Below are 27,076 nucleotides of genomic sequence, written 5' to 3' on the forward strand. Positions count from 1 at the left end.
GGACGGAGGTCATGGTATGAGTCTAGCAGTGTTGCCTTACCAGTCCTGGACTATCTACCTCTGGACCGATATATGAGCGAATGAAACAAAACGGTCTTGTTTCAGATTCAGTAAACTTGGGTCTCTCTTAAAGCAACTTAATCTGTAATCCAACTAAAACCTAGGCTTAATTTTGGAATACGGTATTAAGTATTCTTGTCTCCAAGGGGCAAGTAGAGCCTTGAACAAATGGAAAAGTAACTTTTGCTAATCTAAGTCAGGGTTTTGGACCAATTAAACCAAATGCGTAACCACTGAAAAGTTAATGTGAGCCAATCCAGTATGAGATATTACGGAAGAAAAGACATGGTCCTGCTCAGCACTGAACTACCTATTTCTAGATTGTTAGATAAGAGAGAAATGAATGTTTATTTTGTTTAAACTGCTGTGTTTTGGGTCTTTGTTATACCAAAGACGATGCTTAGACTGCATCCTGAAGAACATACATTGTTAGAATTTGTTGGAAAACTAGAGCATAATCACAAAAATAACAAATCAAAGGGGTGTATGCCCCATGGGGACAAAAAAGGGGCGCTCTCAGTGTGGAGAAGCTCAAAAGGGATTAGAAGGGTCTGAAGAAAAGGAACTTCTAGTGGTGAACATGGTATCATCGGAGGCAGAAATATTTAATTCTCTCTTCAACAGACAAACAAAACTCAATGTAACTTTTCTTGTAACTATTCTGGTAAATGAAAAAAACTACTCCCTTTTATGAAAACAAGCTTTGAAATTAATTCAGTTATTTTTGCTTAAAAATGTTTATTTTTTTAAAAATAAAAGTAACAGCCATCGGAACACTTGAGAACACTAACAATGTAGAACATTTTAAAAAAGAAGTTTAGAGAGAATGAAAATCAGTAGAGGGTTACCCTACAAACTACAAACATCCTTTTAAATCTTTCTAGTCTTCAGTGGATGTGCAAGTGGAAGTACTGCATTTTGCCGTGTATAATGCGCACCCATGTTTATGGCCCAAACTTTCAGGGGAAAAAAATCTTTCGTTTTAATTTTTTAATTCAAATTTTTATTTGTTTACATTTAGGTACTATTTTTGTTTTATAAAGGAATTTTAGCATTTATTTTTTAACATTATAGTACAAGAAATTTTATATCACAAATAATTACATAATTACAAAAATTCGGGCAAAAACCTGCACATTATATATGGCAAAATATGGTATATGAATTTTTACACATACTACATAGCACATATATACTACATACTACATAGTACACATACTTTACATCCCCCATACTTTTAAGTGCTTTTTCACTTAACATTAATACGAGTACATACTTGTTAACATGAAAAATTCAGTTTAGTTGCCAAGTATTTCTAACATGTTTAGCTTCATACAATCAATCACAAAACATAGAAGCAAATCAGTATCAAAAGGCAGTAATTAAACAACAAAAACAACTCCACATAGTACTGCATTTAACAGAAGAATGATCTTATTTTTCCAAATGCTTAGCAGTAATTAGGCCTTCACAAGCCTAGAAGGGACACTAGACTTTTTGGGAAAGACCTGTAGAGCCTACTTTGTATAATCTCATGGTAAAAACAAATACATCCAAAGTAAAAACTGAGGCAAATTGCCCAGAGGAAATGTAAGTTACAAAACAAACACTTTAAGTTTAATGCTACATGTGTGGTCACATTCTACAATGTAGTACAACTAATTCCCCTGTCCTTACATTACAGTCCAGACCACACTAAAACGAATGGTAACTAAACCTACTAAACCTAAAACGAGACTGGGTCAAAGGCCTCTTTCTCTGTAGGCGTAATCGGAAGGGCCTTTCCTCATCTGACACTATGTATCTATATTGGCAGAACATTTGCGTAAAACCAAACTTTCACAAATGGAACGCCTAAGTCACCCATCTGGCTCCACCCACCTTATTTTTTTGGGTTAAAAATTTGTCACAGCAACAAACGTTCTCTCCCATGATTTGAGAAACAAGAATGATCCAACAGCACCTTTACATTCACCGAAACTGCCCGTGGTAGTGTTAGTGCGCTGCGCCTCTATTTTCCCCCTCCTAAAAATGGGTTTATCAATATATTATTTATACGTCTGTATGTGTGTGTGCATGTATGATGGCATTGTATTGAATTATATTCCCCATTCTGGGATTTGTGAAAATGGGGCTTAGGTTTCATTTTGGATACAGTGCTAACCTTTTTGACAAATTATCGTTAGGCTGGAAAAAGACAACTTCCTCCTTGTTTGCCAGGTAGGCCGTCTTGTATCTTACTGGGCACGCAGAACAATCGCGAAGGAGGTCCTGACATGGGTACGAACTTAAAAAAAATCAAAGACGAGGCAGTCCGTGTTTTTTGTTTTGGCCCCTGATGCTTTTCGTACTTTGTACCGCCATCAAAACACTCATTCTCAGCTTCAACTTTGTGCTGGAGCCGAGCCAGAAAAGCTCGCTCATGTCTCCAGAACCACGGCCTCCCTTAGGGCGAGAACACGCCCCCAGTTACAGCCCGTGGGGAGGGAGCCGTAGGTAAGTTCGATTCCGGGGCGGCGGCGGCTCAGTGCGCAACCGACCCGACGCCGGGCGCCAGCTGCCTATCGACCGCCGGGCCCGCCGCGGCGGCTCGGCTCTCCTCCGCGCCGGCCCGCCCATGTTCTCAGCCCCCACGAGGGCTCGCCAGCTCTTCCAGAGCCTTTCCCCCGCCGCGAGAATGGGCGACTCCACTTCTAAGATCATCAGCGCCCAGGAGGCCCTGCCCGGCCGGAAGGAAGCGATCGTCGTGGCGGGTAAGGATGCGGGCGAGCGGAGGGCACGGCAGTCGGGGCCGCGCACGCGCGCTGGCGCCGGGTGGGAAGCTGTGGCTCGGCCTCCGCCCGGCGTAGGTTGGAGTCTGCGCAGGCGCGGAGAGTCGCCGGCAGGGGAGGGGGGGAAGGGGTCCCTCCTCTTCCTTTGTTTAGCTTCTCACTCCCTGAAAACTACCAGCGCTGGGCCGGAATCTAGTGTGCTGGCGTAACTCACCTGGGGTGCACGTACCCCGGCGGCTGCACGCTTGGGGCAGGGAAAGCGCTGACCTGATTTCCGCCCTTGCTCACTCGCGTTCCTGGGTCCTCTGCCTCCTTTCCTTTCAGTTTTGCACCGGCTGCTGGCGATGCCGGCTGCTTGCAGCTATGGTGCCGCGTTGTGTTGTCACTGGAAGCCGTGCAATGATCCAGAACGATGAAAACTGCCGTTTTGACATGGCATCTCAGTCCAGTGTTCTGGATTCAGGACTTAGACTCAGACGTCCATGATCTTCCAGGACCAGCCAGTTTCCCCCAGTTGGCAGGAGCTGCCCGGGCCCTGTGTTCCCTGCCCATTTAAATCAGTCGTGCGGCCGTGTCTTGTTTTAGAGCGGGGCTTCCCAAACTTAAACGTGATTTTCCCATCTCCTACCAATAGTTCTGGAACATGCAATAAAAGTGAAATGCTAGAAAAGGGATCCCGTGCTTGGGTGCCCAGTAATGTTAAACGACTGCAAAAAGTTCAAAAGCTTCCTTCTCCAGTGGTGTTATAGACCCTTAGCGCTTTGCAGAGAGCGCAGGTCCACCAACCCCAGGACCGTATTTTACGTAGGATGACCTTGGTGCAGTGTTTCTCAAAGTGTGGCCCCATTCATTTCTTTTAAACAAGCCCTCCAGGTGATTTTAGTGCACGCCATAGTTTGTAAACCACAACCTTAGAGCTATTGGAGGATTAAGTGATGATTAATCTTTTACATATGGCTCAATGCCAAGACAGATCCTGCATTTGACATTTCCTAGGAATTCTATTTTTCTTCTTCCGAAAGAATTGTTGCGTATATAGAGGAGTTCATAGTGAGGGAATGTATATCATGTACAGTACTCGGGAGGAGATTGGAAAAGGCAGAGTTTGTTTGGATTTGAGGCAGTTGGGAAACTATGTGGCCCGTTTTTTATTCACCTACATTAGCAGCCCTACATCCTGTGTCTCCCATAACTTCACCTCCAACTCATCACCAGCCCTAAAAGTTTATTTTATTTTTAACTCAAATTCACAGAATGAGTTTTGGGGGAAAATAAAATCCAGGTTATCCTTAACTCTCTATATTTAACCCAATTATCTAAACTTCATTTGCTTACCTTAGAAATAAATTCTCTTTTACAAACCAGGATTCAGAAATGAATATTAAAGTGGTTTACGGATATTAAAATGCTTTCTCAATGTTGAACTTACCCAGCTTGTACCGAACTTCCTCTTTACACACTAGGGTCTTTGATACACCCTCCTAGATGAAAAAAAAAACAAAAACTAAACAGATTGAGTTTTCTAGAAGAAATAAAGTTGTTAAAGAGTTGCCTCCTCCCAAAGCATGATATCCAGTTTTACAGGGGATTTCTACTAAACATTTAAAGAGCAGGTAATTCCAATATTATTTAAAATGAAAGAGTTGTTGAATTGTTTTCAAGAAGTAAGTTTAGCGTTGAAACCAAAATTGATAAAGATTGCACACACACAAAAAATCTTATGTATGAATATTATTGCAAACTGCAAAATAACTATGAATAAAGAGAATCCAGCACTGGGATTTAGTCCCAGAATGCAAGGAAGGGTCAATATCATGAAATATATTAATATAATTCATCATTTTATTGATCTAAGGAAAATGATATAACTCTCTAGATGCTGAAAAGTTACTTGACCAAATTGCAAAACCATTCTTGATAATAACACTCAGAGGTGGCTACTTCCGTAACCTGATAAAATACACCTGTTTCAGCCCAAAGGCCAACATGGTGCTTAATGAAGAAACATTAGAGAGTTCCACTAAAGTCCCAATCAAGAAAGAATGTGGAGATGGTCCACTCTTGCTTAGCTTTAATCTTACCATTTTTGTGTTCTTAAGAAAATTTCCATTCTTTTATAAACTGTGGCCTAGTGGGTTTCTGCTTTGCATGAAGTAGAAGGTAAGATTCAAACCTTCAAACTTTTTTAATGTGTAATTTTTCCAAGGCTGCCTAAAGTGGATCAAAGCATGACCAGGCCTACTTTGGGTGACTGGTTATTATTTAACATGTTTTGTAGGTGTTAGCTAATGCAGCCAGATAGGAGAAGGCAATTAGAGATGTACAGATTGGAAAAGAGGAGGTAAAACTAACACTATTTACAGGTGGTAAGATTATATACCGTGTTTCCCCAAAAATAAGACCTAGCCGGACAATCAGCTCTAATGTGTCTTTTGGAGCAAAAACTAATATAAGAACCAGTATTATGTTATATTATATTATCTTATACCTGGTATTATGTTATATTATACCCGGCATTATATTATATTATATTATTATTTTATACCCAGTCTTATAGGGTATATACTTACTAGACAGAAGCCAATAGCTTTACTCTTTGTAAACAACTTGTTAGAAAATATAATGGAAGAAAACACCCCATTTCTAATAGCAACCAAAAAAGTTAAAATTTGGGAATAAAACTTGGCAAGAAATATGCAAGACCTATGTGAAGAAAACTTTAAAACACTACTGCAAGACGCAAAAGAAAACTTGAACAAGTGGCAAGACATACCAGGTTCTTGGATAGATGACTGAAGAGGAAACATGTATCACTTCTCCCTAAGTTAATTTATAAAGGTAATGTGGTTCCCCTTAAAAATACTAATGATATTTTTGTTTTGTTCTAGAACTGGACACACTAATTAAAAAATTCATATGGAAAAATAAACAGGAATAGTTATGGTAACTGTAAAAAAACAGCAAAGAGGGACAGCTAGCACACAGTGTAAAATAAGGTTTACGATTTATTAAACAGTGTGGTACTTACTGGTCCATGAATATATAGGTCATGGAGTAGAATAGAAAGATAAGAAATTCTTAAATATATGTGGGAATGTATTATATGATAAAGGTGATATCTCACATCAGTGGGGAGAAGGGAGAATATTCAGTAAATGGTTATGGGACAACTGGGTAGCCATATGGAAAAATAAAATCAGGTTTGTACTTTCCATCCTAAACCAAGATAAGTTCAAAGAGATCTATGATGATAGTAGCTCACGCTTTTAAGTGCTTACTGTATGCTAAGCACTGTAGTAATTACCTTATATTTACTAATACGTTTAATCCTCACAGTGACCTGATGAAACAGTTACTACTATTACTCTCTATGTGTAAATGTGGAAACTGAGACCCATAGAGGTTAGGTGACTTATCTAAGGTCTTAGAGCTAATAAGTGGTGGATCTGAATGTTTGGCTCTAGGGTTTGTGATGTTAACTATTATATTGTTTTTCCTTTTAGTTAAATGTAATAAACGAAACAATTTCATTATGAGAAAGGGAGAATTCCTTTATAATCTTACTGTGAGGAATGCTTTTTTAATCATGACTTGAAAATCAGAAGACTTAAAAGATTGATTAATTAGGTCACATCAAAATAAAAATCTTCTGCAGGCAAAATTACTACAAGCAATTTCAAAAGACAAACTGGGGTATATATTTGTAAGCCGTAGGTGAAGGACTGGTCTCCCTAATATATAAGAAACTCCTAGAAATGAATAATAAAACACCAATATCCATTAGAAAAATAGGCAAAGGTTACGAGCAGACAGTTTCCAGAAAAGGAAGTACAATTGGCTCTTAAACATATAAAAAGATACTCAGCTTCACTCATAATGAGGAGAATGCAAATACCATTTTTCATTTTTCAGACTGGCAAAAATCCAGAGCTTTGATGATACACTTTGTTGCCTTAAGGAAAAAGGCACTCTCGTACATTGCTGGCAAGAGTATAAATTGGCTCAACTCTTAGGGAAGGGAATTTGGCAATATCTATCAAAAATTTAATTGCATATACCTTTTGACCCAGGAATGCAATTTCTGGGAATTTATCCTACAGAACTCTTGCACGTGTGCCAAATGATGACTGTACCAGGTTATTCACTGCAGCTTTGTTTGCAATAGCCAAAGATTGGAAACAACCCAAATGCCCATCAATAGGGGCTAGTTAAATAAATTATGGTTCGTCCTCACAATGGAATATGCAGCTGTAGAAAGAACATGGAAAATCTGTATGAGTGGGTATGGAGCGATTGCCAAGATATAGTGTTAAGTGAAAAAAGGAAGGTCAGAATAGTGTTCTATAGCATGCTAACTTTTGTGTGAACAGGGAGGAAAATAATATGTATGCACAAAGAAACTTTGAAAGGGTGGCTGAGAAACTATTAGCTGGCGAGAGAGGTATGCAGTGAGCTGAGGGTGGGTGGGAGACTTTTTACTTTTTGGTTTTTCTAAAATAACTTTTGATTCTTGTAATGTGACTGCTTTGTTGAATTAAATAGCTCCACTTTGAAGATGATCTCTCTCTGTGTTTTTAGTCTAATTGACCACCTTTCGATCATCTTTTGTCATCCCTATTTCAAGTTCTTTTTTTTTTAATTTTTTTAAATTTTGCTCTCTTTTTCTTGTCAAGTAGCTCTTTTTCTCCTCCCTAACTTGCTTTTGTAATCAAAATCTACATTTTGGCATGATTTAAAAATCTAAATTTAGAGGGTGGAATTGGAATAAGTTAACCCAAGTCATTTTACATTTCATAAATATTCATTTTTATTGAAGCAGAAATTGCGGTGGCATCACTTACACAAAGAAAAGATCTTTGGGGACAAATTCCTTCCACTATTGTGTAGAAGACATTATGTGTGCTGCTTTTATTTTCACTGATGTACATAGACTTTTAAAAGAAAATGATAGAAAACAATTTTCCTTTTAGAAAAATTTTCCCCAATGTATGATTAATTTCTAAATTGTAGAACACAGAAGTATAATTTCTCCTCTTCACATCCTGTCTAAAACTCTTTATTTTACCCTGTTTCAGAACCCTCAGTGTTTCCCTGAAGTCCTTGGAATAAGGGTACTCCATACCTCCCACGATCTGACCCTTACTTCAGCCTGTCTTCCCACTGTGGCCCTACAGAACCCCACTTTCTGGCTAATGTGGGCTTCAGTGTTTTGCTTCTGGAGTTGCTCAGGTGATTCTGAATTCCCCACTCCTATCTTTCCATTTAACCATTCATGAAATGTCTATTAGATGCCTGCTTAGGTAAAATACTGTGCTTTCCATTGATCCTTATCATACTCCTTCCTCAAAACTTGCCCAATTTGAATTCCGTTTCTTCCTTTTCTCTCTGACTTAAGTGATCCTTCTTTTTCTCCTGGGCAAATAATTATGTACTATTTTATGAATCCTTCTGTTGGATCTTGCATTGTTACTTAGATGCTTTGTTGTTACCCAAGTTATTAAATCTATTTCCCCATGTGAGGGTTAGCTCCCCAGAAAGATGGCTGTCCAGAGGGGGAGCCATGATTCACTCCTGGAAAGGAGGGGCCAGGCTGTGTTTGATGCTTATTTTATGCTCTAGTCTATTGCATTTCACCAAGGGCACTGCCAGAATCAGTCACTCAGTATGGATATCAGGCAGCGTGTGGTTAATGCCTAAAAACAAAGACCAAAACCAGTGGTCTTTTTGTGTGAGCATCGTGGGACCAATGGGACACAGAGAATAGGTGACCTTTTGACCATGGGGTACATACTCTTGTTTTCCCACTAGTAGTGCTGGATTTGTGCTGATTTCACTTTTCTCTCCATCACTCTTGTGGCTAGTGGTAAACTTTCCTACTGGCCAGCATGAATGGTGGGGAGCCCCTTGTCTTTAAATCTCTGAGCAGGGACTTACTAGGAATCTTCAGCAGAGGTGGGGAAAGAGGTGTTATACTCAGCACGAACCATGTGAGGATCTTGACCTGTTACCCTCAGTTCAGGGGTCACAGTGTGCCCTGCCTCAGGTTGAGGAGACAGGAGAGTGCAGACAGCTGAAGTAAGGAATGGGAGGTTGGTTGGGGGAGGAGACCTCAACCTGTGTAATGAGCCCCAAGAGAGCCAGTAGCCTCGAGGCCCTCAGCAAGGACCGGAGTGGAAACCCCTTTGCTGAGCTTGGTCCAGCCCCATTATAGGTTCCAGCGGCTTGCCAGCCATCACAATGCTGCTTGGCAGGGGTCAGCCCCCTTTCCATGCCACAGCATGGCTGGCCCTGCCATCCTGTGCCAGCCAAAATAATGGAACTCTGGTGATGTACGAAAGACTGAATTCTGTGGTTTCGAGATGGTTTCGAGATGTCAGTGTATGATGAATGGAAGCCGTGAGTCATCTATCCCCTATTCTTTCATCTGTCTTCCATCCTTAGTTCCCAGTTTGTCAGAGAGGAGCTCAATAGCTAATGTCTTATGAAAATGTAGCATTAGGCTGCGAACTACTTGAGGGCAGGAATTGTTTTATTCTCAGTGTCTGGAACATACTGGGCTGATAATATTTGTTGAATGACTCCAGTATATTATGTGATGAGCTCTTTGAGAGGTGGGCTCCCCTGAGCAGTCTCATACATAATAGACATACATGTATTATGAATTATGGCACATAATAGTCAGTAAATGTTCGAGTAATAGAACAGTGGATTGAAGAAGACAGGAAAGGTAGCGGTTTGGGGCCTTAGGATTTCCATGTTTTTTTTTTTTTTAATTATACCAGAAAGCGTTATTAGCTGGACAGAATTTCTGCAGCCAAATGGAAATGTATGTAATAAGGCCTGGGCCATATTTGAAGAATGGAGTGTCAGTCCAGCCTGTTATGTAATGGCATTCTCTTGACCCACTACTTCCTCTCTTTCCTGTAGTTCCGAGCATCAGCTCAGGCTTGGCTGCACAGAGCTGAGTTTCTGCCATGCTGCCCAGAGCTTCAGTGACATCAGACTTCTAGTGGGCTGTGGCTTTGTCCCAGATAGCTATCCAATTATTTTACCTTGTATCTATCTCCTTACCAAATTTTAAGCCAAGAGATGGTAAGAGGCTGGGAGTGTCTGAACATGAGTGTCGAAGATTTCATTTCTGGGAGAGCCAAAGCTTCCCTTTGAATAAGTGGAATTGGCATTTGCTGGTGTCACCCCGTTCTTTGTCTTTATTTTACTGCTTTACTCTTTCTACCCTTCTTCTCATTGATGTGGCTAGCTTCTTCCCTTTCGCTCTTGTCTGTGGTTGGCTCCTGAAATCCGTATCTCATCTTGCAAAAGTTCCACTTTTCTATTTCCAAATACTTACAGTATGTGTATGTCCTGCCAATACCCCAAACTCAGTTCTAAAACCCAACTTGCCCGTTTTCCTTCAAAACATTGGATACATATTTTAATTTCCCTGTTTCTGCCAATGGCACTACTATGCCACCAAGCCCTCCAAGTCTGAGCTGCATTCACCTTTGATCCTTCCCGCTGCATTTAGTATATGCCTTCTCTAATAGTCTTGATTAATCAGGTAATTCCTGATTTGACTGATTTAAGATTTCACTTCTAGGAGAGCCAAAACTGTAACTAAGTTAAGTCTTGCTTGGTGACATGGGGATTAGCATAAGTGATTCCATTTTGGGCCGTGTGTGCGTGCGCCAATGCGAAATGCTCGATTTTTGTCTTGACCAGAGATTGCCATATCCTGAGTCAATTGGGACCTCTTCTGTAACCTGGGTCTCCTATGAAAGGTTGAATACAGTTATTGCCCCATATAAAGACATGGTTCCTTATATTTCTGTAGCACTTCTGTGCCATTTCGTTGGAGCATATCTACAGTGTTTCTTAGCATGGTATATTTTTAATCCACCAGCTTGTTAAATAAGTGTATTAAATTTGCATTATAATATAGCCAAGACTGGTAATAGTTGAAACTGGAAGAAATACAGAGCTACAATATTGTTTTGATGAATATATTATCATTACATTTTTTAAAAAACGAAGAATAAAATTTCGAGACATTGAATGTCTTCCCAGAGCACATATATAAAACGAATTCTTTTGAAAATGTTACCATGGTAAGATAATCACATTAGTGTTGAATTTTCCTCTGTAACTTTTTCATATTGTACCTTTGATTTTTTTTTAAATTGTGGTTTACTATTAGGTAATTTATAGTTTGCTTAGGTAAAACACAATGTGAAAAACTAAAAAGCATTGTTCACAGGAGGCCCCCAATGATTTCTTTGGCCAATTGAAAAAGATTTGATACTTTTATAGAACAGATTTTACCCAAAAGGCAAGAGTCATGAAAATGAAATATGAGGGAATTCATAGCTTTCCAGCTGGAAAAAATGAAACAAAGTGAAAATTCCTGAGTGTGCTGTAGTTAGCAGATGAAAAGAAAACCACACTCGAGTTTGCAGACTGGAGTAGCCAGCTGTCAAACAGAGCCCCTGAGAAAACCGTGCATTGCTGAAAACCTCCATTTCCTTATCTCTTCTTAAGAACCAATTCCTGAAGAGCTACATCACCTAGCAGTAAGCCCTCTGCAGCAACTCCTGCTGCTGGTCTCTGAAGTTCCTAGCTAACCACTTAACATTCCTCGCACACTGAGCTGTGTGCACTGGCATGAAAAAATACCGCACAGAGCTCCCGCTCCCCGCACCAAGGACTGCAGAGGACCTGATAACAGCTGAGCTCACACAGGGTCTCTCCCTGACAACCTGAGGCTGGTTGCTGGGGAACCAACCACATCCCTCCAAGAGCAGAAATTGCACCCACCTGTCTCTGAATGTAAAAGAGGTTTGAGGAGCCCCTTGTAGATAACTTTTATTTTAAGAAATGAAGAAAAAATTCTTCTTCAGGATTATGCTCCTACTATGGAGCTCTGTGGATTGATTTCTGTAAGTGAAATCAAAGGGAATAATGATTTTTCTGGTGAAAATTAGGAGTGGGATGAATATGATTATATAAGTGCGCTGCAGTAATTTGGGGGAAACACACCTGATTTCACGAATAGGCTACATAAATTTAAATACAACTCTCCAGGGGCAAGATATGAACCAAGGCATTTCAATTAATGTTAGAAATTAAGCCTTAACTATTTTTGTTCATTGAAAACCCTCAAATATTCCCTTTTTTTTTCTTTTCCCAGAATAAGATTCATTAAAGAGCTGAAGCCTATGCTTCATTTTATGTATACATTTGCTTTGGAACTTGTAGGATGGTTGACAAACAAAATTGATATAATTTTAAAAATAAGCATTTTCTATTGTTTACACTGTGTGGTTGTATTAAACCAATTAGAAAGGAACCTAATTGGAACCAAAGTGGTCTTTGCTCTCAGTTTTTAGTTTCTCTAGTGAGTGAGTTTGGTAATAGGCTCTTCTCACTGCTCCAGAGTGAGCTGGTCCTACCTAGTTTATGCCGAGATGGCTTCTCCTTGCTTTAGGGCCTTTATTACCTAAATCTTAGATTTTTATTCATATTTTTGCTCAAAATTTGATCTGTAAGTTTTTAGTCATTTTAATCTCTCAATTTCCAAAGTAACCGATGTCCAAAACCAAGAGAGCATTCAGTACCTTTCTCCATATTCATAAAATCATATGCAAACGCACATGTTATTTATAATTGGTGTTTTATAAAAGTAGATTAGCTTATATTCTCTGCATCTCATTTTTCTCACTTAATAGTATATCATGGAAATATCTCCAAGTAAGCTGGTATATCTTAAAATATTGTTTTGAAAACCATTAGTAGACTTGATTTTTGGAGCAGTTTTAGGTTTACAGAAAAATTGAGTGGAAAGCGTTAGAGCTCTCATATACGTCCCCCCGCCATGTTTCCCCTATTATTAATATTTTGCATTTGTGTGGTACATTTATTACAGTCACTGAGCCAATATTGATACATTAACTAAATTCTTATTACTAACTAAAGTCCATACTTTATGTTAGGGTTCATTCTTTGTGTTACATATTCTGTGGGTTTTGACAAATGTGCACGGACATATGAGGATATCCTCCATTACAGTCTCATACAGAATACTTTCACTGCCCTAAAAATCCTCTGGCTACCACTGATCTTTTTCTCCCCCTGGCAACCGTGGGTCTTTATACTGTTTCCACATTTTGTCTTTTAAAAAATACCATGTAGTTGGAATCATACAGTAAGTAGCCTGTTCAGATTGGCTTCTCTCACTTAGCAATATGCATTCAGAGTTCCTCCGTATCTTGATAACTGATTTCTTTTTCAGTGTTAAATAATAGTCCATTGTCTGGATGTCCCAGTTTATTTATCCATCACCTATTACAGAACATCTTGGTTGCTTCCAAGTTTTTCAATTGTCAATAAAGCTTTTATAAACATTCTTGTACAGGTTTTTGTGTGGACGTAAGTTTTCAACTCCTTTGGGTAAATACAAAGGAGCATGATTGCTGGATCATATGGTATGAATATGTGTCCCAAAGTGGTTGTTCTATTTCCCATTCTCACCAGCAGTAGAGTTCCTGTTGCTTCACACCATCGTCAGCATTTGGTGTTGTCAGTGTTTTGGATTTTAGCCATTTTAATAAGTAGGCAGTGGTATCTCATTATTGTTTTTTTATTTTTATTTTTTAGTAAATTTATTATTAGAGGGTGACATTGGTTAGTAAAATTATGCAGGTTTCAAGTTTACAGTTCTATAATACATCATCTATCTATTGCATTGTGTGCTCACCACCCAGAGTCAGTTCTCCTTCTGTCACCATATACTTAAACCCCTTTACCCTCTTCTACCACCCCTTTACCCCCTTACTCTCTGTGTCTATGAGTTTTGTTTGTCTTGTTCATTTCTTGCTTTTAGTTTTATATCCCACATGAGTGAAATCATATGGTTCTCGACTTTTTCTGACTTACTTATTTTGCTTAGCATGATAATCTCAAGATCCATCCATATTGTCGCAAATGGCAATACTTCATCTTTTCTTCTGGCTGAGTAATATTCCATTGTATATATACCACATCTTCTTTATCCAGTCATCTATCGAAGGACATTTTGGTTGTTTCATGTCTTAACCACTGTGAATAATGCTGCTATGAAGATAGGGGTACATGTATCTTTACGGATAAATGTTTTCAAATTTTTTGGGTAGATACCCAGAAGAGAAATTGTGGGGTTGTATGGTAATTATATTCTTACTTTTTGAGTCACCTTCATACTGTTTTGCATAGTGGCTGTACCAATTTACAATCCCACCAGCAGCGTATGAGAGTACCTTTTTCTCTACAACCTCTCCAACATTTGTTATTGTCTTGTTGATAACAGCCATTCTAACAGGTGTGAGGTGGTATCTCATTGTGGTTTTGATTTGCATTTTCCTAATAGCTAGTAAAGTGGAACATTTTTTCATATACTGTTGGCTGTTTGTACGGCTTCGTGGGAGAAGTGTCTGTTCAGGTCCTCTGCCCATTTTTTAATTGGACTTTATTGTTGTATGAGTTCCTTATATATTTTGTATATTAGCCCCTTATTGGAGGCTTTGTTTGCAAATGTCTCCTCCCATTTGGTTGGTTGCCTCTTTGTTCGGTTGATGTTTCTTTTGCTGTGCAGGAGCTTTTTAGTTTGATATAGTCCCATTAATTTATTTTTGCTTTTACTCCCCTTGCCTTTGAGGTCACATTCATAAAATCCTCTCTGAACCCACGGTTCATTAGTTTAGTACCTACCTATGCTTTCTTCTATGCAATTTATTATTTCAGGTCTTATATTTAGGCCTTTGATCCATTTGAGTTAATTTTGATATATGGTGACAGATAGCAGTCTAGTTTCATCATTGTTTTAATTTGCATTTCCTAATGAAATATGATGATGGACATCTTTTTATATGCTTATTTACCTACTGTAGATATTCTTTTTTTAATTTATTGGGGTGACAATTGTTAGTAAAATTCAGGTGTACAATTCTGTATTACATCATCTATAAATCCCATTGTGTGTTCACCACTGTCATGCGGGGTGACAGGCGGGGTCTCAGCTCCCGCTCCCCACATAAGAATGCAGGACATGGTGAGGCTAAAAAGGAACCCCCATGAAGCCATAGGAAGGGGAGTCATACTACTATATTCTTGCTGGCGGCTGGGTTGGAGAAATAGGAAACAGGAGCCACGCTGTTCGCAACCCTCACTGCACTGCTTGCAGGCTCAGCTACCATCTTCTTGCTAGCCCCCATTTTCTGCTAGCGTAGCCACAGCAGTTATCTTAGTGGCCAATGGCTCACTGGTTACAGCTGACAGCCAACTAGCCACAGCTGATGGCCATCCAATCACAGTTGATGGCCATTTACTACCTGAGCCAGCACCTTTCCACGTGAGGCCGAGAGCCTGGAAACTGCACTCCTGGCTCTGTCCCCACAACCACTCCTGGCTCTTAACCTAGAGTCAGTTCTCCTTCCATCACCATATATTTGATCCCCCTTACCCTCATCTCCCACCCCCCATCCCCCTTACCCTCTGGTAACCACTAAACTATTGTCTGTGGTCGATCTTCTTTAATGAAGTGTCTGTTCGTGTCTTTTGTCCATTTTTAATTGGATTGTTTTTTATATTGTTGAGTTTTAATGGTTCCTTGTATATTTTGGATAGCAGCACTTTATCAGATTTTGCAAATATTTTCTTCCAAACTGTGGCCTATTCTTATACTTTTGACAATGTCTCTTGCCGAGCAGACATTTTTAATTTTCCTGAAGCCCAACTTACCATTTTTTTCCTTTCATGAATTGCACTTTTGGTATAGTATCTAAAAAGCCTTGCTAAACCTATGATCACCTACTTTTTTTCCTATTTTACTTTCTAGAAGTTTTATAGGATTGCATTTTAAATTTTGAGTTAACTTTTGTGAAAGATTTAAGGTCTGGATCTAGATGCATTAGTTGTTTGTTTGTTTGGTTGGTTGGTTGTCCAGTTGTTTCAGCACCATGTATTAAAAAGACTGTCTTTGCTCCATTGCATTGCCCTAGCTCCTTTGTCAGGGATCGGTTGACTGTATTTGTTTATGTCTATTTCTGGATTTTCTATTCTGTTCCTTTGATCCAGTTGTCTATTTTTTCACCAATACCACACTGTCTTTGTTATGGTAGCTTGTTAGTAAGTCTTGAAGTTGGGTAGTGTCAGTCCTCTCACTTTGTTCTTCTTCAATGTTGTGTTGGCGTTTCTGGTTCTTTTTCCTCTCCATATAAACTTTAGGAATCCATTTGTCAATATCCACAATATAACTTTCTGGGATTTTTATTGGGATTGCATTGAATCTGTAGATCAAGTTGGAAAGACCTGACATCTTGACAGAATTGATTCTTCCTATTCATGTGCATGGAATAACTCTCCATTTGTTTAGATATTCTTTGATTTCTTTCATCGGAATTTTGTGTTTTCTTCATATAGATCGTTTACATATTTTGTTAGATTTATACATCAGTATTTAATTTCTTTTGGTGCTAATGTAAATGGTATTATGTTTTTTGTTTTAAATTTCAGTTGCTTATTTTGGCGTATAAGAAAGCAGTTAACTTTTGTATATTAACCTTGTATCTTGTTATCTTGCTATAATTACAGCAATTCTTGCTAATTCCAGAAAGGTTTTTTTTTCTGTCCTTTCTTTGTGATTTTCTTCATTGACATCATGCAATCTGTGAACAAAGACAGTTTTATTTCTTTCCAATCCATACCTTTTATTTCTTTTTCTTATCTTCCTGCTTTAGCTAGTACATCTAGTATGATGTTGAATAGGAGTGGTGAGAGGGTACATCCTTGCCTTGTTCCTCATCTTAGTGAGAAAGCATATGATCGTCATTGATTACCATTTTAGCTGTAGTTTTTTTTTTTTGTACATGTTCTTTATTAGGTTGAGGAACTTCCCTTTTATTCCAATTTTGCTGAAAGTTAATATATTGTTTTTAATGGTCCCGTAATATTCCAAGGTGTGTATGTACCACAGTTTATTAAAGCAAAACAAAACAAAGCCCATCTTTTGATAAGTTATTAAGTGTTCAGCTCCAGTAATAATATAGATAATGTTTATTAATCATGGTATGTGGTACATGTATGGCAAGCACTTAGGAATACCTTAGGAATACCTTCTTTGTAAATCTAGTCAAAGGGGATAAAACTGGTGCTAGGTTATGCAATGCTTTGAAGCCAACCTAAAGAAGGAGTTTGGATCAAAATGGAAAATGGAAAGAATGCAGGTTCTGTGATGATGTGTACTTTGGGGAGAAATCAGAGGTTCAGGTAGGCTGGTGCTTACCCCCCTGATTCATGAAGTATAAGCATCTTACAGGTCTTTGATGCTTGCCAGTGCTTTTGAATTGGTTTCTAGATACAACTTGGCAGCCAGGTTATAGTATTGTTTATTCTGAGAACTTAAAGGTCAATTTGCATCTAGAGTTACATTTGATGAACTGGACTACAAAATTTTAGCAACTTTACTGTAAACCAGGGGTTAGCAAAATATGTCCTGTGGACCAAGTTTGGCCTGCAGCCTGTTCTTTTTTTTTTTTTTTTTTTAAATTAGTTTCTTATTTTGAGATAATTGTAGATTCACATGCAGTTGTAAAAAAAAATACAGAGAGATTCTGTGTACCATTTACCCAGCTTCCTCATTGGTAGCATCTTGCAAATCTATTGCATACAGCTAGAATATCGATCATGATACAAGCCAATACACAGAACAGTTCTATCACCACAAGGAACCCGTGTTTCCCTTTTATAGCCACACCCACCTCCTGCCTCACCCTCTGCCCATCCGTCACACCTGGCAACCACTAATCTGTTCTCCATTTCTATAATTTTGTCACATCAGGAATGTTACGTAAAAGGAATCATAAGCATGTAACCTTAATAGGGCCTTTTTGCAGAGTAAAAGGTTTCAATTTTGACGAGTTCCAATTTATCAAGTTGTCCTTTTATGGATTATGCATTTTGTGTTCAGTTTAAGAACTCTGCCTAGCCTTGATCTTGAAGCTTTTCTCCTTTTTTTTTTCCCCTAAAAGTTTTGTAAGTTTGCATTTAAATCCATGATCCATTTTGAGTTAATTTTTGTTCAAGATTTGATGTTTAGTTTGAATTTCTTTTTCTTTTTTGGCCTATAAATACGCAATTGCTAAAGCACCATTTGTTGACATGCTTCCTCCATTGAATTGCTTCTGCATCTTTGTCAAAAGTCAGTTGGGCATATTTATGTGGGTCCGTTTCTGGGTTCTTATTTTCTTCCATTGATCTATGTGTCCATCTCTCTGCCAGTGCCACACTGTCTTGGTTACCGTAGCTCTACAGTAGGTCTTAATGTTGGGTAGTTATGCCTCCCACTTTCTTCTTTTTTTCAAGATTGTTTTAGCTATTTTAAGGACTGTGCCTTTCCATATACATTTTAAAATAAACTTGTCTATAATACTTTATGATTTCACTTAATAAGGTACTTAGAGTCGTCAAAATCAAGTAAGTAGAATGGTGATTATCAGGGGCTGGGGTGGGGAGGAGAGAATGGGAAGTTATTGTTTACTGGGCATAGAGTTTCAGTTTTACAAGATGAAAAGAGGTGGTGATGGCTGCAGAACAATGTGAATAAATGTATTTAATATCATTGAACTGCGTTCCTAAAAATGGTTAAGATGGGAAATTTTATGTTATGTGTATTTTACCATAATAAAAAGGTACACACACACACACACACACACACACACACAGAGAATAAACTTGTCTGTGTTTACAGAAAAACCTTGTAAGATTTTGATAGGAATTGTATTAAAATTATAGATCAATTTGGGGAGAATTGTTGTTTTTACTATGTTGAATCTTCCAATCTATAAGCATTAATTTAGGTTTTCTTTGATTTCCTTTGTCAGTGTTTTGTAGTTTTCAGTGTGTAGAACTTGTACATGTTTGTTCATACCTATGTTTTTCATTCTTTTTAGAGTGATTATAAATGGTATTGTCTTTAATTTCAATTTCCATATATTCATTGTTAGTATATAGAAACATCATTGAATTTTTTGTGTTCATCTGGTATCCTCTAACATTGCTGAACTCACTTGCTAGTTCTAGGAGTGTGTGCATGTGTATGTGTGTGTATTACTTGGAATTTTCTACCTAGACAACCACGTCATTTAGAAATAGAAATTTAATCCGTATGCCTTTCATTTCTTTTTCTTGCCTTATTGCAGTGGGAAGAACTCCCAGTTCCAAATCTTGTTCCAAATCTTAGGGGAAGCCTTCAGTCTTTCACTGTTAAGTGTGATATTAACTGTAGGTTTTTTCCAGATTTTTTTTATTGAGGTGAGGTAATTCCCCTCTGTTCCTAATTTGCTGAGAGTTTTATCATGCATGGGTATTCTGCCACCTGTTTTTGTAAATAAAGTTTTATTGGGACACAGGCATGCTTATTGGTTCATATACTGTCTATGTCTGTTTTCACACTTCAACACCGGAACTGAGTAGTTGTGACAGGGACCATGTGACCCGCAAAGCCTAAAATATTTATCATCTGGCCTTTTATAGAAAGGGTTTTCTGACTGCTGCTGTAATTCCATGAAGTAGTTCTTTTGGTCAGAGATCCTCCTATATCTTGATACCACGAGATTACTGCAAACTCTTAATCACTCCACATGTATATCTACAGGCAACCAAGACCTAGACCTTGAGTCATTGGCTGATGCCCACTTCAAAAGAAAGAAGATTGTGAATGTGTGTAGATCTAGCTGACTTCCAAAGGCCCTTTCCACACTGACATTTCTATCAGCAGTAGTATTTTGGGTAGTTCTTAGCCTCATAACTTCTGTTAACTCCTTACCTTGATCATCAACCTGAACAAAGTACTTGTGTTGCACTTACTTCATGGCCTGGGCCTTCTTGCCTGCCCTGATTCCTCGATTCTTACTGTAGTCTGCATTGCTGCGTTTCAGAATGTTCACATGATGGAGATACATGACTTCATTGATCTCTAAAGGGTCCAGTGGAGCGTTGCCTGCTAAACTTGATGACTATCCTGTAATTACTTACTTATTGTATTTTGTTCTTTGAAGGGAGTTTTAAAGTCTTTGACAGGTTTGTCGGTTTGGCTGAAAATGATAAATGATTGTCTACAATGGATGAATGATGGTGTGAGTCCTTAACTTAGGATATAAGCATATACTCCTTTGAACCCTGAAAGGTAAACCATTGTGGTTTACCTTTGATTGTATGTTTATGGATTATAAATAGGTAGAAATATTATATCCTACATCTCTACACACACGTTTTGTTCTAGCTTGCTTGATCTGCTCTCTCTAGAACATGCTTTTACTGATAAAACTTCTTTTTTTCCTCTTTGCCAAGCTTCCTTTTACCCAATTAACCCCGCCTCACTAAGTGATTTCTTCTCATACTCTCCAACCCATTTTAACCCTCCTTTCTTATAAACCTCTGACATTTCTTTTCTTTACTACTCATTTGACATGCAGTCATATTGTTTAAAGACATTTGTATTGTTGTCTTATTATTTCACTTTATAATAGTGATTTAACTTTAATACATGTATACGTTTTCTTTATAACTGCATTTTAAGTTTAGTGAGGGCTTATTTAATTACTTATTTGTATTCCCTGGTGCCTATGCATGTTTATGTTATACAATAATTATTAGTTAAATGAATGAAAGAATGATTGAGCTTATACTCTGTGTAATTTTATGTTTGGAAGTTGTCTGCTCAATAAAATCCTTTTAGTATGGTGCAGGTCAATAGATATTAATATTAATGAATCTTGATAAATGGATGTTCTGTTTTTAACTTACCTTCCAGCACAAACTATCCATCTTTAGAAATTTGATTATGACTGCTTGTCTGAACCCAATGGCCGACTTTCCAAATTGTTATTAGAGGAGATCTGAGCTCTTTGCTGCTACATTACGATTTGTGTTTAATATTTATGGGAGAGAAGTCTTTCTACAAATATGTAAAAATATTGGTGAGTGAAGGAAATGGCTCCCAGTGTGACAGAAGAGAATATCGTCTTAAAAAAGATCTGCATTTATCTGCAGTTTCCCCAGGGTTGTGTTTACATAAAAAAGACATTGTTTTATGTTCTAGAATCAAGAGATGATTTTATGATTTAACAAGTTCCACCGAGAAGTTTTGATTTAACAAGTTCTACCAACAGATCACATAGCAGTATTAGTCTCTGGATTTATTGAGTTTGCTGCATTCCTTTAGTATCATTCATATTTTTCTCCCGAGGGTACCACTTTCCTCTCTTGACTTAATAACAAGATATGGAAAACTCATTTATGCTGCGGTGTATGACGCTAGGAAATGAATGCCTGTCTATTATCTCTCTCTCTAGGACCTTTCATGACCACAGGTAGATGTTTGCTGCCTCAATATAAATAGGCAGCATTCAGAAATGTATTCTCCAGTGAGGGACAAGTTGGTTTGGTGGAAAGCACAGACATTTCATGTCTAGATGGTGACTCTGAACTTCATATGCTTACCAGCTGTGTGACCTTGAACAAATAAAATGGAAACAGTGGCACCTGCCTCAAATGGATGTTTCTGGGAACAGACGAGATAATGGAGAAAGAGCCTAGCATGACACCTGGCTCTGGCAGATGTGCAGAATGTTTCTTTTGCAGTATCATGTGTCCAATGGGGACATTTAAGGGACAGCTTACTGCTGTGTGTTGCCTAAATTTTTTCACTTTCATGTTTGTTTCTTTGAAGCTTTTAGGATGTAAGCCCAACCAGTTTCTGTCCAGAACAGTAGCATAGGAAATCAATGAACAAAAGAGGTTTTCGATTTAGAACTGATTTACAAAGCCAATGTGGGAAAAATTACTGTTTCCCAATAAGTATATCATAACTTTTTATTTTTGGAGGGGGTGAGGTGAGTGCCATGAAGATGTCTCTGCAGTTTTGAAACTTCTTGTTTTGTTCCTCCTCTTCCTCCCTCTCTCCTTCTGACCTTCCCCCCTCCCTCCCTCCCTCCCTCCCTCCCTTCTTTCCTTCCTTCTATTCCTTCTCTTCTCAGCCAACTTGATATATAATGTACTAAACCATGTTGGAAACAAGAATGGAAGCTGAGATGTGAGATAATGTGTATAGGCAGTTTGTGTAGGAATATGCTTATATACAAACCTGGTACCTGTGTCAAAGATGGGGGTGGGTGCTATGCTTACCAGGGATTGTCTGCCTAGTACTCTTGTCTGCGATTTGCTTCAGCCCCCTTCACGTGACTCCTGCAAGAGCTAGACTTTCAACTGGGACTGCCCTGGCTACTGCGGATTACCTGGGGTGGGATATGACCCTTCTGGGCTGAGTCTCCCTCCCAGGGCTTGGTGCCTCTGCTCTAGAGACAGGAGCTGTAAACTGTACAGTTCTGGAGCTAACAGGACCCATAGTTGCTCCGGAGTTGCTTCTTCTCTGGAGAGGGTCTGTTTTCACTAGGCGAGGAGGAAGGTCCATGCTCATGGAGCTGGAGATGGCGGATAGTTATGGCTGCATTCAATGTTCTCACTGTTTACTTCTGAGATCTAAGTGCTTTCTTACCTTTCCTACAGCCTCTGTTTCATTGTTCCATGTTTCCTTGGAATCTGTGACACAAAAACCAAGTTCTTCATCTCTATTTCTCCTCTCCCCTCCTCTCCTCTCCTCTCCTCTCCCCTCCCCTCCCCTCCCCTCCTCTCCTCTCCTCTCCTCTCCTCTCCTCTCCTCTCCTCTCCTCTCCTCCCCTCCCCTCCCCTCCCCTCCCCTCCCCTCTCCTCCCCTCCCCTCCCCTCCCTTCTCCTCTCCATTCTGTCTATCTCTGTCCCAGTTCAAGTTGAAATTTTGTCATTTATAATCAAAGGTGCCTTCCTTACCCTTAACTCTGGATTTGACTTTAATGGAAAACAAATGAGAAATTGCAATTTCGAGCCAGTGGTCTCTAGTTAGCTTTTCACAAGAGTCACATTTAGAAGGCTATGATAGATCAATAGGGCTCCTGCCACTGGTAGGGATTCCTGCTTGCTTGCAGCACTGGGAAGCCCACCCTGCAATAGTGCCCTGGAGCCTGTAGATTTGCTTCTTCATGGCCTTACCCATAGACTTTGAGGGGTTTCCTCCAGGCATGTGACATGTACACATTTCACTTGCAAGAAGCAGGTGAATGGTAGAACTTGGCTTAACAATATGATGCAGTACTTGGGTTTTTCTTTTCTAGAAAAATAAAGCCCTCTATTAAAGTAACATTGTTAACTACAGCTAACATTTACAGATACACAAATTCCCAGTATATACTAATAGCTTTGTTGTTAAGCCCAACTATTGTCAAGTGTTGTACAGTAAAAGCTTGGCCTTTTTTTTTTTTTTAACTTTCACTAATCTTCCATATTTGGCATTTCAGAAGTTAATAATCGCAGGGGCCATACAGCAACTCCCATGAGTCACTTAAAGCATTTCTCCTATGGCCAGTGTTGTTCTGCTTGCCAAACCAAGGTGAGAAGCCACTGTAGCTCCGTGGAATGACCACCGCAGGTGGCCTCGTGAGTTCTGGGCTTTGGCTGTGCTACTAATTCATTGTGCAACTTTGTGCAATATACTTACTTTCTCTGGCTGCCCATCCACTTATAAAAAGTGCTTAAAAGCAATGTTCCTGGAGGTTCTTTTTCCATTCCTGCAATGATTTTATATTGCATAACACTTCTTCTATTCACCTCAGAAGTAATCTCCTTTCTCAGTAGTTTATTAACTCTAGCTCTAAACCTGCATCTTTCTTGCATGGTTGCACTTGCTGTTTTTTTTCCCCCCACCTTTTTTTCTTCTTCTTGTGGGGTTGTTTTTTTCCCCTTGAGGAAAAGGCAAAGATAGAGAAAAAAAAATGGAGGCATGCAACATGGTTGCAAATACAGTTGGTGGTGTCTTGCACAGTCGGGAGGAAGTTCCTTTGGCAACTATGAATACGTTTCTCTGCCTCTGAAGTAACTTTATCCTTCCTCATTATTATTTCATTTTGTCCGGATGGCTTCTTACAGATTTTTAAAAAAAATTGATTTTCTTTTTGTAATTTCTTAGGGACCAACCTTCCCCCCCATATGTGAATATTTGAAAGTACAGTTGGAGCAAACCCAGTTTAGAGGTAGAACCGCGTCAAGTCCTCAGTGTCCACAGGGCTGCACAGGGCCATGTTGTTTGCAGAGTGTTGGTTCTGTATCAGCTTGCAACTCTTGTCTCCTGACAGTGAAATTTATCTACAACATTCCCTTCCCAAGACTATTCTCCCTTAAGCACTGGGTGTCAGGTTTGCCACAGTGGCCATGTAGCAAGCCATAGTCCTACAAACTGTCAGCCTAGAAGGAGAAATAGCGATGGAATGCAGAGTCAGGTTGAGGTTGGGTGCTGGGGTAATGCTTGGGCAAGATGTCACAATGCAGACTGAAGCAGTAGTGGGGCTGGGGTGGGGTAGGGGCAGACACCAGGTGAGCACAGCAGGTGTGGCAGACCCAGGCATGGCTGCACACGGGATCCCGTCTGAGGGCAATCCCTGATCCCCGTCAAGAAGGAAGGGGTTAATCAGGAAGCATCATGTAAGAACTACTGCAAAGCAAGGCCAGTCTGGATGAGGACGTGCAGATGGGTCCCTCTTTGATGTTGCCAGCACCCCTTAGGTGGTCTGAACCTGGAAGAGCTGACTATATAACCCACTTGCCATTTCAAGCGTCCTGCTCTTGGCTGAAAACCCATTTCCAAACCATGGAAGTCCAAAGCCATCCTTAAGATTCCTGTAAATTTTGGAGAAGGAGAGGGAGAGGGAGGGGGAGGGAAAGGGAGGGGAAAGGGAAGGGGGAGGGGAGGGGGAGGGAGAGGGAGAGGGAGAACGCTTATGTTCTCTTGGTTACCTCTGCCTCTAGGTTCTTGCATCCCCAGATACTATCTCTTTTTCACACTGAATTGACCCCTTTATTATTTATTAATTATCACCATAATGAATACAGGTGAGAATGTCCTAGACTTTACTGAAGATTGGGGCAGGAGTGATGGAGGAGGGACTGTGGCAATGAAAAAGTTGAACATCCTCCCTCAGATACTCCTGCTCCCAAGCACCTTCCAGCCAGCCCTCCATTCATGGTTTCTCTCTGGCCCTTCGTGCAGCAAAACAGCCGTACATCTTTGAGGTTGCAATCACCTCCCACTTTTCTTCTCCCTCCTTTCTCCCTCCTTCTAAGAAAATTCGACTCTTCTCACACAGAACAGATCTACCACCTCTTTGTGGCATGGGTTCTAGCTAGTATCCATGCTCTAAGGGCCCCACCTTCTATTTCCAAAACCATTCTGCGTTACTTTGTCAGAGATGGTGGATTTTTGCTACATTGATCTAGGAATAAATTTTGTAATACTGGAGTTTGAACTGGATGTCAGACTAAGTAGGAGAGAGAATGGGGAAAAGGGGTGGTAATGAGTGATTGGGTTCAAAGGACCTTTCTTTCCACTAAAGGGTATTTGAACTGCCTTCGTCTTGTCACCTGCATACACACATACAGTAATGTCTTTGAAGACAAGGACTGTTTCCCCTTCATTATCTTATCTCTGAGCATCTACCCTTGAACACAGTAGGTATGGTCAGTAAATACCATGTTTCCCAACATAAGCCCTAGCCGGACAAGCAGCTCTAATGCGTCTTTTGGAGCAAACATTAATATAAGACCGGACTTTACGACCGGGTCTTACATTAATGTTTGTTCCAAAAGATGCGTTAGAGCTGATTGTCCGGCTAAGTCTTATTCTCGGGTAAACACGGTATTTACGGAACAAATAGATGTGCTCATGTGATACTAATGGATGATTAATAGTTGAGTCCGGAAGGTGAAAATAACACAGAAGAGAATAATTAAGCCATGAACCTTGTGGCTGTGAATGAGAGGGCGAATTTCTCAAGCATTTGGAAACGCCTAGCCATATTTACATTCTTTGTCGTGTACGTAGCATTTAAATAAAAATTCGGGCTTGTCTCTGACTTATCACTAATTCAGACATATTTCCCCCCCCTAGATTAAAAACAAAAATGTAAAGGCCTATTTCCAGGGATTTTTAAAGGGCACCAAAGATTATAAATTTAATTTTAGTATTAGCAAATGACAATCTAATTTTAGTAAGTTATTTTGGACTTAATACACCTAAAACTCAGGTTAGTTTTGTTTTCTGGCTAATTATTTGAATGGGGAGACATTTCCATAGAGGTGTTAGGATAAAATATTACTTTGGGATATGTGACACATTTCCTTGTGTTTTTAAAATCTCTCGGGTATTTTAGGGGAAATTTAATTCATCTGATTTTGATCTAAATATAATTTACTCACAATAATGGAGTAATATTTGATATCCAGAGAAATCTATTGATGCTCTTACAGCTTTTCTCTTGGGACATAAGACATCACATTTTCCAAAAGAAAATCACAGACCTACAATGTCTAATTTTCCCGCTTATTTAAGGGAGCCTGAGTTAAGAATCAAATTGGGTAGTCCAGATCAGTTATTTTTGTATTTAATTTTTTGTCTTTTCAAAGTATGCATAGGAAATTTTCTTTGAAGAGGTTTTATTTTTTTCTTATTCTGACAGTTTTATCTGCTATCCTATATTTTTCAAACAATGATTTTGGGAGATTTAAGGTAAAAAAGCAATTTGATGTTTCTTCATTAATGGTATCTGTGTTCAATATGTTGCAGACCTGTCAGAAGCTTGCAAATGGCATTTAAATGTATTTTTTAATTTTAGTTTTAAAGCACTTTGTATGAGAATTAGATACTGGTCCTAAGTGCGTAGTTTGAATTTAAAAGAGGAGGTTTAGGCCAAGGTATAGCCAAATTTTGTACTGTTTAAAAGACTTGAAATCCGTTTACAAACAAAAAAAGATGTTATGATGTCAATATTATGTTTTGGATGTGAAACATGAAAGAACTTGGGCAGTTTCAGATTCTAAGAGGATCTTGGGTGGCCATCCAGGAATTATGGGGCAAGGCCTGGTGTGTTGGCTTCTTCAGCACCTCTGACTTCTCTCCAGGCTCCTTCTGGCTTCCAGGGTCTACGTCTTCTGGTCCCCTAAGGACCGTGTTGTTCCCAGCCCTTCCTGGGGTAGGCTTTGCATCTCTGACATGAGCCTTGTTCTTCAGGTTCCCCTTCTCTACTGGAAGCCTGCTGGACGGAAGTCTGGGCAAGGGCCCAGCTCTTACTCCACAG

The 27,076-nt window shown here is 39.2% G+C and overlaps 1 protein-coding gene across 3 annotated transcripts in view; it reads left to right on the forward strand.

Annotated features, from left to right (window-relative positions):
- The first annotated feature begins 792 nt into the window (after window positions 1-792).
- MSRA (methionine sulfoxide reductase A) overlaps window positions 793-27,076 on the forward strand; it is a 354,068-nt gene continuing 327,784 nt past the window's right edge. The window contains exon 1 of one of the 3 annotated variants that reach the window (XM_081076540.1): window positions 793-2,813. In XM_081076540.1, coding sequence (XP_080932666.1) covers window positions 2,678-2,813 — 136 coding nt within the window. In that variant the 5' untranslated portion in view covers window positions 793-2,677. Of the gene's footprint in view, window positions 2,814-7,912; window positions 8,061-27,076 lie in introns of those variants that run through there. The other 2 variants (XM_081076544.1, XM_081076541.1) reach the window with 2 other exon arrangements.

Source organism: Rhinolophus hipposideros, assembly GCF_964194185.1.
Source record: "Rhinolophus hipposideros genome assembly, chromosome: 16".
NCBI classification, from domain to species: domain Eukaryota; kingdom Metazoa; phylum Chordata; class Mammalia; order Chiroptera; family Rhinolophidae; genus Rhinolophus; species Rhinolophus hipposideros.